Source organism: Cornus florida, unplaced genomic scaffold (genome assembly GCF_030987335.1).
Source record: "Cornus florida cultivar Cherokee Brave unplaced genomic scaffold, ASM3098733v1 CherokeeBrave_3.0.0_Hap2_Chr01, whole genome shotgun sequence".
In the NCBI taxonomy this organism is placed as follows: Eukaryota; Viridiplantae; Streptophyta; class Magnoliopsida; order Cornales; family Cornaceae; genus Cornus; species Cornus florida.
This window is the reverse complement of record NW_026775571.1, coordinates 112849486-112863373: the sequence shown is the minus strand read 5'-3', so window position 1 is coordinate 112863373 and position 13888 is coordinate 112849486. Positions and strand designations below refer to the sequence as shown.

General features: G+C 33.0%; 1 protein-coding gene across 3 annotated transcripts; it reads left to right on the top strand.

Moving 5' to 3' along the window:
* The first annotated feature begins 943 nt into the window (after positions 1–943).
* On the top strand, positions 944–12707 carry LOC132314614 (floral homeotic protein AGAMOUS). 3 transcript variants are annotated; one of them, XM_059813467.1, is made up of 9 exons: positions 944–1099; positions 1389–1630; positions 8433–8514; positions 9797–9858; positions 9944–10043; positions 10192–10233; positions 11261–11302; positions 11398–11567; positions 12437–12707. In XM_059813467.1, exons 2-9 carry the CDS (start codon positions 1449–1451, stop codon positions 12438–12440), a joined length of 684 nt encoding a protein of 227 aa, XP_059669450.1. In that variant the 5' UTR covers positions 944–1099; positions 1389–1448; the 3' UTR covers positions 12441–12707. The 3 variants fall into 3 exon arrangements, with proteins under 3 accessions (XP_059669450.1, XP_059669438.1, XP_059669445.1); XM_059813455.1 differs by having other exon boundaries at positions 1098–1236; XM_059813462.1 differs by lacking the exon at positions 12437–12707 and having other exon boundaries at positions 1098–1236; positions 11398–11571.
* Positions 12708–13888: the final 1181 nt, after the last annotated feature.

Sequence of the window (13888 nt, the reverse complement as noted above, 5' to 3'; positions counted from 1 at the left end):
TCGAGTGGTGTTGGTGGGTCATGTCAACTTTTGCCACCCTAGTTTGAAGTGATGTGATTTTCTGAAGCAAAAAATATCAGACGTTGAGAACAAGAGGGATTGGCATAGCCCAGTCATAGAGAATTCAATCAAATATACAAAATGAAAACAAATACCTGCTTGGAATGCCCAATGACTCTCCTTTTTCTAACCATAAAATTGAAATCAATAACAAGTGTGTGTGTGTATATATATATATATATGGGGGGTTAGGTGTCACATGGCAGTCACCTTCACTTTGTCATAGCCTCCATGATTCAGTTTTAGTTTGAACTATACAAGCAAGAGGGAGAAAAAAATATATACTAGAGGGAAGAGAGGTTTGGTAAATAGTTAGAGGAACAGTTTATATTTACCAGTGGTACATTCTCTTCTTTAGATAGTTCAAGTCTCCCTATGAGCATTGTGAAAATTATGTGCCATCACAAAAATTATATGCATATATTCGATCTCCACTGACACATATCTAGCAAGAGATTCAAAACCTTATTTAAGATGTTACATATGCTATTCTCAAATAGAAATATATACGTATGTATATATACACATATATATTTATATAGAGAGAGAGAGAGTTAAAAATTGAGTGCAACTTAGTCCAAGTCCCATTCACCCCATTAAAATCACTTTCAGAGGTCCTTTTCTTCTCTCTGTTATCTGTCACATGAAAGTTTTTAAAAAAATAAATTAAAAAATTGGTGATCAGACAAGTCTACATCTTATGAGTGATTCCCTCTTTAGCCTTCTGTTTGCTTCTACATGAAATAAAAATCTCCAACAAAGAGAATTAGTTAAACAAATAATTAAATTAGTATAAAGACGAGATTAAGTGTAAACAGTTTATTGATGGATAAAGGGTCGCTGTTTACTTTATAAATACCCAACTCCTATTGAAACTCCCTTCCATTTTCTGCATAATCTCTCCTCTCTCTCTTTCTCTCTCCTTTGCAGATTTGTAAGCAAAGAAGAGATCATCCAGAGAAAAGCCAAGGAAGAGACTAGTAGTCTAGTTTCTGTCCTCAAATCATCCTTTTATCCCCTTTGTTAATTTCCTCACCAGGTCAGTGAGCTAAACAAATTGATCATAAACAATCTGAAATGATCATTTTCATGCTTATATAACTTCTTTTAGTGCTTTAACATTCCCCAAGAATGATACAAAAGAAAAGAAAAAGTGGGAATGTTATGTTACAACTGGTTGGTGTTAGAATGGCTTTTTATTATTATTATTATTATTTTTTTAAGATTCTAAAAATTCTTCATTTCCCTTTATTTTCTCATGAATTCTAGGCAATCAAACAGAAATGGTTAATGAATGTTACTAAATTTTGTTTTGCTTGATTGGTCAGCTCGCAACCACGGCGTTCGAAAACGAATCCACCAGGGAGATCACCTCTCCTGGAAGAAAAATGGGTAGGGGAAAGATTGAGATAAAGCGGATCGAAAACAAGACCAATCGGCAGGTTACCTTCTGCAAGCGGCGAAACGGCTTACTCAAGAAGGCTTATGAACTCTCTGTTCTCTGTGATGCTGAGATTGCTCTTATCGTCTTCTCCAACCGTGGCCGTCTTTATGAGTATGCCAACAACAGGTATTGCTCTTTTATTTATCTCTATTTTAGCTTCTCAAGGTCTCAAATCACCTTTTCCACGGCCTCATCTCAGCTTCTCAATCTTTAATGTATGTGTTTATTTAGCTCCATCAGGTCTTTCTTTGTTTTCTTCTTTTTTCAGGTGGTGGAAAATATTTTGCTCTCTTTAATTCTATTTTTTTTTTATAGTAAAAAAGAGCCCTTAAACATAGTTTAGATTGATGTTGATGTCTGCTTGTCTCTAGAAATTTAGATTATGCAATCGAATTTTCCATTTTCTTCTTTTTGGGTTGGGGGAGAGAGATTTAAACACAAGAAATATTATTTTAGTTTTCTATTTTTAATTAATAATTTCATTTGATTTTTGAGTTCTAGCTCTACAAACGAGTTAGATTTCACTTGTCTTTCTTTTTCCTGTTTTGTTTGTTTCTTTCTATAAGCTTCATGGTATTTTTTATATATATTTTTTCTTATCCCTAATGATGCTCTTTCCCTTCTTCGTTTTGTTAGATACATAGATTTTTTTTGTAATAAATAGAAAATAGAAGAATTTAATTTGTTGTAGCAACAAGTAGAGATTTGGGAATTTATCAGAAACAGTGAGATCAGCCTCCTATCTTCCTCCATTGCTCTAACTTTGTCTTTTTCTTTCTCTTTCTCTTTCTTTCCTTTCTGCCTCTCTCTCTCTCTCTCTATCTCTCTCTCTATTTTCTCTCAATATGTCATCTGTAAGGCTAAGAAGGCCTACAACGAAGTTGTCACGCTTCTATTTGCCCATTTTCTCACCCTTCCAAGACACTACCTTAATAGCATGTAAGTTGAACATCAAACGGCAGCCAACAAAAGGACACTGATAAAGTTGTCATCTGCTCCATCAAAAAAGCAAATTAGGGTTTCAAGAAAAACTCTTATAAATTTCAGCCCTTGAAACATGTAGAATCACCCTATTCCGACCACCCATAACCAAATCAGGTCACATTCAATCACAACCACAGTAACCTTTATTCTTAATTATTAAATGGGTTCCAATTAAAACTATGTGAATCAGTCCAAAAGTACTAAATTAGGGTTAGGGTTCACTTACCCAAGAAAAAAAAAAAAAAAAAAACCAATTTAGGTTTATTTTTAGAAATACTTAAGTGGGTATTTTTAAAAATCTAAGTTCTAGATCCCTCTACACTCTACAACCAATTAACACTCGGTTATTATTGATGAGTGCTTATACATTTATATATATATATATATATATATATATATATATATATATATTTATATATTATACCCTCTTAAGGATATTGGGTACTCTAGTTAGAATTGAACTCTAAATTTGGTGATTGTAGTCTCTTTGGTCATGTCACACGATTTTTTTTTTTTTTTTACCAGTATTATTATTATTAATTTTTTGAGTTCTTGATATATTCGATAAAAAAGATTTTTTTTTTTATATATTTGGAGACTGAACCCTAATTTAACTTGAATGATGAAAACATTATATTGGACATTTCTTATTACTAAGAAATATATAGATCTGTTTGCTTTGCTCAGCTCTAAAGTTAAAGCCTTTCACAGAAGTTGTGGAAATGTCAGCAAAGACTTGGATCATCATTTGTCCTTCAAACCATCACCTCATGACTCTGATTGGCCAGGACTTGGGTTAGCATTTGTTTTTAAATCTTGTATAGATATAGTTATGTAAAGTCATTAGAGAGAGAGAGAGAGAAGGAGGGGGGGGGAGGAGAGAGAGAGACAACGTACAACAACTGCGAACCAATGGCGAGTTCTGAGCTTTTGGCTTGTTTTTATGCATGGGAAGCTACATCAATGGCTGCTGAGACTGACGGCTCTGATGTAATCAGAGTTACAGACAGATAAGACTGAATATAAAATTAGATTATAAGACTTTACTTCAAAGTAGTATTGGATTTTGGACTTACCGAGGTGGGGGTAAGAGTCTTTGGTCAATGGGATTATCTATCGTGCAATGGGTGATGTGACACGTGGCAGATATTTGAACGTTGAAAAACTTTGGCCAATCATATTATTAGGACATTTGCCAGCGTGGCAGAGGACAGCCAATCAGTGGCTCGACGAAATTAAGGTAGCAGCACATCGAGAGGATACTAGGTTAGAAGTATGTTCCAGTGTTGATATGTTAAATTACATCATCTGTCACATTATTACTTTCTCTGACTCAACTACTCAGACTTACCATCCCTTTGCGTGTTGTGTAGTTTGATTAATTACTGAGAGAGATGGGTGGATTTTTGACCGTTCATCACCATCTGTTCTGAAAAAAATTATATTTTATGGCAAAAATAGTTTAATTCCTTGAGCATCCAAAAATAACTGTACAAACATTCAGAATCTCCTCCAACAGTATATTATTATTATTTCTTTTTTCTCAAAGGTCAACTAAAGCATTGTAGTTACCAAGAGAAAAAAGTTTGATTATTTGCTTTTTAATCTATTAGACTATTACCAATAGTTGATAGCCTAGACATGGCATAAGCCTCCTTGAGAAGGGGAGGTTGAGTGTAGAGGCAAAATATAGTGTTGGTATATAAAATAGGTCATGTAATTTTCGTAAATTGTTATTTAATTCTTTTTAAATATTGCTAAATGATGAATACTCAAACTTCAAAATGATATTTTAAAATTTTTTTTATTTGTAATTATCATTTACGTATATATGTTTTTTAACACCATTTAAGTATTCAACACCTAAAATTTACATGCATGTTGAAATTTTTATTTCTTAATTTTCAATTTTATCAAATGACACAAGTGTTTATGTACACATGCATGCAGTTTAAAGGTTATCAATGGCGGGCGAAATTGACACTCAACTTTTCTACCGGTGCACTCCACTTGCCTTTTTCTTCTAAATAAAATGACAAAAATATTTCTAAAGTCATTAATGCACAATCTCTTATTTTAAAATACCACAACTATCCTTTATAATATAAACTATTTTTTTTTTTTTTTTTACTTTATTTATTTTTTTTAGTAATTTATTTTACTCTGTCAAAAGAGATAAACTTATAATGGGTATTTTTTTTTTTTTTTTTTTTTTGGAGGGGGTTCATAAAAAAGATAATTTATTCAACACAGGATAACCTTTTTTTTTTGGTCCCAAAAGATAATTTTTTTTTTTTAAGAAATACAACTTTTTATTTTTTATTTTTTATATATATATAATCAACACAGATAATTTATTCAATAGAGAGAAATTTTTTTACTTTTATTTTTTATCCCGTCAAAAGATATATTTTACTCAATTAAGATAACCTTTTTTTTTTTTTTTTTTTTTTGTCATGTCAAATCAGATAATTTATTTATAATTTTTTTTTTTTTCGGTTGGGGGCTGTCAGAGAGATCAAAAATATTAAAGATGGATGAGAGAAGGGGTGACCAACCATATTTGAAAAGGTAATTGTGTAATTTTAAAAACAATAATTATTCACTTGTGAAGTTGGAGTTAAAAGAGTCATTTCTTTTTAAAATAGGAGTGCAAATGTAGAAAAGTAGAGCGTCAAATGTATATTCGGTACTTTTCGACCTTTGCACTCTCATTTTAAAAGGAAATGACTCTTTTAACCCCAACTTCACAAGTGAATAATAATAATTTTTTAATTACACAATTACCCTTTCAAATATGGTTGGTCTACCCCTCTTTCTCCAATTTGTAATGGTTTTTATCTCTTAATTTTTGGAAAAAATAAATTTGACAACCCCCAACCCCCTCCAAAAAAATAAACTTATAAAAAAAAAAAAAAAAAAAATCTGATTGACAGGTTCCAAAAAAACAAAAAGGGAATAAAACTAAAGTTATTTGTTGAATAAATTATCTATTTTGAAAGGGCCAAAAAAAAAAAACAAAAAAAAAACAAAGACCCCCCCTCTTTTGATAAGATTCCAAAAAATAAATATGGTAAAAGAGAAAAGTTAAAGTTTATTGTATAAAGGCTAGTTATTGTATTTTAAATTAAGAGATAGTGCATTAATGAGTTTACTTAGTTTAGTGAGTTTTTTTCTCGTTAGATAAGTGGAGAAAAGTGAAGTGCCTCCCTATAACAAGAATTGTGAGATTTTAGAGCAATGCTGGTAGAGTATTACATTTATCAATATTATGTAAATAATTAGGTTGTACAAGTTCATCTCATTTTTGGGTACTTTTTTTTTTGGGGTAAGGTAAGTAATTTCAATAAAGGAAAAAATTGCAAGGCTTGCTTAAGAGGCAAAAGCAGCCAGGACAAGGAGCAAAAAATTTCAAGCCAAACAAGGAGACAGACCAATACAAACAAACCGAAAAGCTCCTACAAGTTCATCTCATTTTTTGTACCTTGTTCTACATCTTACTATCTGTATATAAATTACACACATACAAAAAATAAAGTTAAAAGTAAAATTTTGGCCACTCAAAGGTCCCCTTATGCTTCCTTAATTTATCTGATTAGCTTTAATTAAGTGAAGGGTATTTTTTTTTTTTTTTTTCTCGGGTAAAAGGGTAAGTTGTATATTGATATGTTGAAGAACTATACAAACATGCAACCCCAAAGGGACGGAAACAATACCATAGAGCAAGGCAACACTATTGTGCAGTACAACTGCACTATATTGAACGACTGACAGCGTGCTGTACTGTAGAGGATTTGGGTTCTCAATATTGCACAACTAACAACCTACCAACAATATGCTAGTTGGGAACTATGCCCAAAATAGCAAAACAATTACAACAATAAATTAGTGTAAATTGGAGCCAACAACAGTAGTGGATCAATCATAAACCTAGCAAGCATTTCTCACTAGTAAGGGCTGGTGGACCTGGTATCCCAAACCTAGCAATATGGAATGAGGTTGCAGTAATGAAGCATTTCTGGCATATCATCAACTCCAAACAGATGCTTTGGGTCTAGTGGATCAATCACTACTTGCTCAAAGGGAGAAGCATTTGGGAAGTCAAGATCCCTGGCCAGTGCTCTTGGAGCTGGAGGAGGCTACTCAACCCAAGGCCTACAATCAAGCCTCTTGTTAAATATGAAATTGGTAATGAAACAATCACCAATTTTTGGTTTGACAACTAGTGCAGCTTAGATAGGGCCACTACACCTACTCATCTCTCCACAGTAGCTTAGAGATACTGGCATTAACACCAAAACAAAACTGTGCTCATTCATAGTCAATTCCACTTGGCTTTTTCCCCCTTCCATCACCACTATATTTCCACAACTGTTGCAAGCTAATAACATTCCCTTACCATGTCTAGAGAAACAAGACAAAGTGATGTGGATACCATCTTCCAGTGAAGGCTTCTCAATAGCACAAACACTGAAGCACATTGATCATCATTTACCAAATCTATCATGGACTCATCTAGTTTGGTCCAAGAATTCAATTCCCAAACATTCATTTACTTTGTGGGTTGCTATCCAACAGAAATTGCCTATTCTGAAAAGAAGGTGCACATCCCACATCAATGCCACCCTTTGTACCCTATGCAGCTCCCACTTAGAGTCCCACGACCACTTATTCTTCCAATGCGATAACACAAAGCCCTTGTGGTCATTTCTTCAAACAAGATGTGGGTTCTATGTCCATCCATAGTCATGGCAGAACCTCATCGATTGGGCATCTCATCACTGGCAATGCAGCACTGGGTTCTACAGCAATTCAGTTGCAAAATTAGCTCTGAGCTCACTTGTATACAATATATGGATGGAGCGTAGCAGAAGGATTTTCAAGAAGAAATCTTTCTCAAAATTCATTACTACACCAAACTCTAGATACAATTAGACTGAAGCTCATGTCATCATCACTTACAGATTCCCCAAACTCCAGGCGTATCATAGAAGAGTGGGAACTTTCAGCCTCTATTATCCGTCTGCCGGCCAAGCCTCCGGATCAAACTTAGTTCTTGGAGGGGGAGACATCTTCTCCATGTTCACTGCAATGTGTTGAGTCCTGTTATGGTCAATGGTTTTTCGTAGCTCTTTAGAGGGTTGGGCTGCCTTTGGGCTTTGAGCCTTGTATCTCTGGGCTGGTATCATTTGGTTACAATGTAGAATGCTTTCTATAATACTTATTAACTTAAAAAAAAAAATTAATAAAAAAAAACAAAAAAAAACAACTAGTTTGTGATAAGATCAGTCCAAAAATCCTCTCTTTCCAGTTATCATTGTACTACTCCACCCAAAGTAGAAATTTGTATATCCCAATGTCTCTCAATTCTTCTCATTAGTTTCTTGTCAGTTAACTTCATTGAAGCTAACCTACTCCTTATAAAGTTATTGATCAAGTTTGAAGGGCTGAAACTTTGCCTCTGAAGGCTCTCACACTCCTTTCTAACCATATAAAGTAAGCTGAAGTAAAATAAAAAATTTTAAAAAATAAAAAAATTCAGATGACAAGTTATTCTATATGAAAATTCAATATATCATACTAGCTTTACTTCAAATGACATATTTGACACATTGTTCTTGTTTTTTTATTTATTTTATTTTTATTTTTTTTGAATGGGTAAGCTATAAAATATGAAAAAATTTGTACAGCAGTCCAAAAAGCCCATGAAAATGGACAGGACACATTGTTCTTGTTCATCCTGAGAATGCCTCTCTTTCTAGCCTTGCATTTGTTTTCTAATCTGTAATACTTTCTAAAAATATATGTTCGGATTTGATAATTATTATAATTAGGAATGTTGTCTATATATGCCTTTTATGTTAATATATGGTGATCAGAAACTCCATTGACTTGAAGCACCTTATATCCTATGATACTAACAAATCAGTTACAATGAATGCAGTGTTAAAGGAACTATAGATAGGTACAAAAAGGCATGCTCAGATTCCTCAAATACTGGTTCTATTTCCGAGGCCAATGCTCAGGTATTATCATCATTTGTTTGATTCTTTCATAGAGGGAATAATTTCATAACTGCTGAGGTAATGTCTTGCAAGAATGACATTGCAATGGAAAGAGTAAAAGTTCATGTTAAGAATATAATATAGCTATCCAAAGTGTTTTTAGATTGTTCACTTGATAGTGCACACGATCAAAGTAGAATGTAAATGAAAAGCTAGGGCTTTGTTTATGTCATATAGGAGCTTTTTAGAGGCTGTGATGCGAATTACTTCAATTTATTTATCTAATTTTCCTATTTGGACTAAATTAATTACTATTTTCTTCAAAGAGACTTATGTGTGACATAAATCATCTAGAGAAGAGCATGTTAATAGTTCAATTTAATTTATTATCTATTTTGCATAATAATTGGTGTTGATGTAAGTGGTTCCTTAGGTTTTAGTTGTGATGTTGTTGACATTCACATGTGTTGTGCTTTTACACCTCCCTTTACACTCTTCTCTCTCCCCTCACTTTTTCACGTTTATAAGTTAAATTGTGGAATTTATTTATTTATTTTTTTCCTTCTTCGGCAAGTCAATTTCAATAAAACAAAAAGGGAAACTGTACAAAGGAGGGGCAAAGGCCCAAAGACCAAAAGCAACAAACTAGCATGGGCAGAACAACCCATCCCATGAACAAAAACAAAAGCTGTTTGAACAGCAACAAAAAACAAAACAACCAGTTGCAGCAGTTATTTGTTAGTGTTGGATGAGTGAAAAGTTTAAAGTTAATTTCTAAACCACTACATAGTTCTTTAACCTGAAAAAAGATTGCCTACATATTTTGGTAGTTCTTACTACAATAGTTAAACAGTGTTGGCTTTATACAGTAGTATAGATCAATGCTCTTGATGCAATTGGCTTTATACATTAGTTTTTTTTTTTTTTTCAGAGTACAGAAACTTGTTTGGTTGTATTTTTCTATAACTCAATTTTAAAAATATTCTTTCCCTTTTATAGTATTTTGAAAGCAGTTTTCTATTTTCTGTATTTTTAAAGAACAATTTTCAGAAAGCTAAACAGAGCATCCCCAAATTTTCCACTTCAAAATAGTTGGAATTCAAAATAATAATTGAAGATCTATATCAACTAAAATGCATTGTTTTACTTGTGTATGGTAATTGTGAAAATATGTCAGAGCATATGAGAATAAATAAATTTTTTTGAAGTGGCAACTGAATTAGACACAATATTGCTATTGTTTTCTGGCATTACAGCGTCCATACACACTTTAAGTTAAATATTTGATATACAATTGTAACAGTTCTACCAGCAAGAAGCTTCTAAACTGCGTGCCCAGATTAGCAATTTGCAGAACTCTAACAGGTAATTTCAGGAGGTCCTTGTAGATATCATTTTATAAAATTAATTTTCTTGCCTTAGTCTCTACTTAAACGGTGTCATTTTTCAGGAATATGCTGGGTGAGTCTCTGAGCACTTTGACACTCCGAGACCTCAAGAATCTGGAGGGTCGTTTAGAGCGAGGCATTAGCAGAATCCGATCCAAGAAGGTACTTATTAATACTTTTATGTACACAAATGTTTCTTAATTGTAATCACATTAAAAATTCTGTTATATATGTTTTACACAAGCTAGCTTGTAAATTGCCTCTAACAAGTTTTATTTTTTCTTTTATTTATTTATTTTTAAATTACCAGAATGAGCTGTTGTTTGCTGAAGTCGAATATATGCAAAAGAGGGTAAGTATTCATACTGTTGCATTCATGTTCCTCCTTAAAGTTACAAGTTACAACCAATTTTATGGATGGGGACTTATGTATTGCTTCTTGTTGTTGGCCCTCTCTGGAAGAACATGAAACCCTATAAGTAAGTGTCTGGAAGTGAGTCCTTGACTGTATATATAAAGTGACAGTTCTGAAAGAGAAAATGATCATGAGATTTAGGATCACGGTTTCATAAAGCCATTAACATTTGGGGAATTTTTGAATTTAAGAGGAGGTTTGTCCCTCCCTTGCAACTTGTGTTGAATAATAAGTGGATGAAGAATTACCATGGATTGATATCGAAGTCTCAGAGAGCAGGAGTTGGAGAGAGGAATAAACAAAATCTAAAATTTGATCAGAATAGGAGCGTTTTTGGAGCACATCTAAACTACCTGTATGGTATTATATATGATTATCATATGTGCATGTATAGAACATGTTATGAAAAAAAAAAAAAATTAGACAATTACTTTGTGGAATAGTAAAAAATTATAACTTGTATTTATTCCACGGTAGGGGATACATAATATTAGTAATAATTCAAAGACACAAAAGTTATACTATATTTATTATTCTTAAAGGAATGTGACCCAAGAAATCCCTACATTTTTATTTTAGATTCTTAAAGAGAGATTGTTTAATTTTTTTATTTGTGAAAAGATTAATATAAGGACTTTAAAAATAATAAGCATCTTGACTAGATGAAGTAAAACTATGTCTATATAATTTGTTCACAAATATCTATGTTCTTTTAAAAACAACTTATTTAGATAACTATTATAATTAGGGCATTCATAAAGTAAATTATGGAAACAACAATGACCAATATGAAGCAAATTACAACATGGCAATTATGTTGTTGTAACACTCCAGTAATTTTTTTTTGAATATCTCAAGAGAAGGAAATGAATTATTCTAATGCTGGGAATTGAAATCATTCACACATATTTTCAGCTTCTTAATCCTTCTTTTTCTTTCATGATAAAAAATCTGTACTCTGCAGGAGGTCGACTTGCATAATAGTAACCAGTACCTCCGAGCCAAGGTTCTCTCTCTGTCTATCTCTATCTCTTTCTCTCACACACAGACACACACATACATTTACTGAATGAGCGAACGGGGCTTTTGTGTATTGTGCAGATAGCTGAGAATGAAAGAGCCCATCAGCAACTGAACTTGATGCGAGGGGGGTCTGACTATCAGCTCGTGCCCACTCAGCCAATGGACGCTCGAAACTACCTTCAATTCAATGGGCTGCAACCTAATGATCATCACTACTCTCGACAAGACCAAACACCCCTTCAGTTAGTGTAAGATTTTTTACCCTCAAAATTATTCTGCACCATCATCAAGTAACATGTGCATCAGTTACAAGCTTACCCTTTGACCCAAAAAAAAAAAAACATATGCATCAGTTTGTATGCTTATCCCAATTTTTTTTCCCGGTAAATATATGCATATCAAATTCATTATATATGATTGATTTAAAATTGCAGTCTTAGTTTCTCACATATATATGTTAGCTCCCACCAAGTAGATTTCCAATGCTTTTACCATAGAGGTTTGATTCATTTTTATAGACTGGGCATTTTGATTTCTGCAAGTATATATTGGAATCATTTTGTTACATATTACTGTAGTTTAAATGAGAAATTGAAAGTTTGATTGAAAAAGATGTTGCAGCCATATATCGTGCAAAAAGATCGTCTTTCAGAGACTGAGAACATGATCAGAAGGATGATCCTAATTGTGAAGATTAATCAAGATATTCACATTTTTAAATTAAAATGATCTGTAATTAAGTTAATTAAAATTAATCTTTAATTCGAACCTCAAGTGTAAACAAAAACTGAAAAACCATTATCTGTGCAGTCTCTACAATTTTATATTCCAAACATATGAAAACAAAAGCTGGCAAACCACTATCTGTGCAGTCTCTTCGAACCTACTCTTTAGCAGCTCTAAGTTAGAATACTAAAGCCATAGCCATAGATAGCGTGTCGAACGCTTACCTGACTCAAAAGCTTAAGCTGTGCATACCCGCAGAAATGACATTTCGATTGTGATTGCAGCCCAAAATACCACTATCATGGTTCTTAAAAACACCACATATTTTCTCAAATACCTTTTAATAATCAAAGACACACTTACTAATACTTTGTTTCCATTTATTGTGCAGTTAATATGTTTGAAGGGACAGTCTGTGCTACAGCAATGTCCGGGAAACACTAAGAAACAGACATCAACTTTGCTCAAGTAGGGGGTCTTTATACCTGATCTGGTGGTGTTTTGGTTTCTTGGGGAAGTCGTTAGAATCTCGTGTTTGGCATTAGAGACAGTATATGTTTGCTATGTCTCATGCATGTGTTGTGATGTTTTCAACTTAAATACTAACATATTTAATAACCCTAATTTGTGCTATTAATTTTTCTTTCTTTTTGTTCTTTCCATTGCATTTGCCAGTCTTACTCCAGGGTGTGCTTAAGGGCGTGTTGTAGCAATAATATTACTGAGATGTGATACAGAGTCCAAGAATTAAACACATCCGACTCACTAAATTTATGTGAGTAAAAGATAACATTAGGATGATACTATCATATTTAATAACGTCATAGATCGTCATCTCCACTCACGTAAAATAATCAAATGCATCCTACTTTCAGTCTACTTGTCGTTATTCTATTTATTGATTAAGTTATTTACTTGCTTTATATTTTAATTATTTAAAGATCAATAACCTAGTGTTACAGTGTAAGTCACTTATGAAAATCTATTTCTTAATTTATCATCATCATTGTCCTTTGCATTAATTCCATATGAACAGGATTTGGTAATCACATATTGTAAAAATAATTTAATCATCGCAAACATAACTGACCAGCTATTTTTTACATATATATGGTCTTCTAGGGCAAAGTAGAAGAAGAAACAATATAGTACTGCTAAATTGAAGCTAAAAATGACGGAAGTTCAGATTTAAATTTAGCCATTCTAAACAGTATGGGCTTGCCTCCTGGTCTTCCCCTCCTAAACAAGGCCTAACAAAGCATAGACTAGACATCCAATGCTGAAAACAAGCCCAACCTCTAGTAGGCCATAAGACAAATGAACTACTCATTAAAACTGTCTAACGGACTGATCCCACTTCTTTTTTATGGTCCTTGGGCCCCTCTATGGGTTTCATTGTAGCCTTTCGGCTTTTGTGGGCTGCAAGCCCAATTTGTAAATTTGTTCTAAGGAATGCCCTATTGCAGGTGTGAAATATTTGTTCTAGATATTCTCTTCACCTAATAATAATTGAGAGTGCTTGTTGGGTAGTAGAGGGCAAAAAGTGAAAGTTGTGCAGCGGAAGATAACTTGTGTAGAAAATTTTGTATTTTAAAAATAGTTATGTGTCTTTCTATTTTAAACCGCTTTACTTATTTTAACAATTAATTAATTAATCTCAAATAAGATAAAATACAGTAAAGTAAATAGAGATAGAGATAACACCAAGATTTTTAGCGAGAAAACTCCAATTAGTATAGTAAACCAACTGTTTGCGGGAAAAATATGTTAATACAAGTGCCATGTTGACCGAGTAGTTGAATTGCTTCTCGTGTTCGCGCCCTTGTGAGAGTGGTTGGGTTGC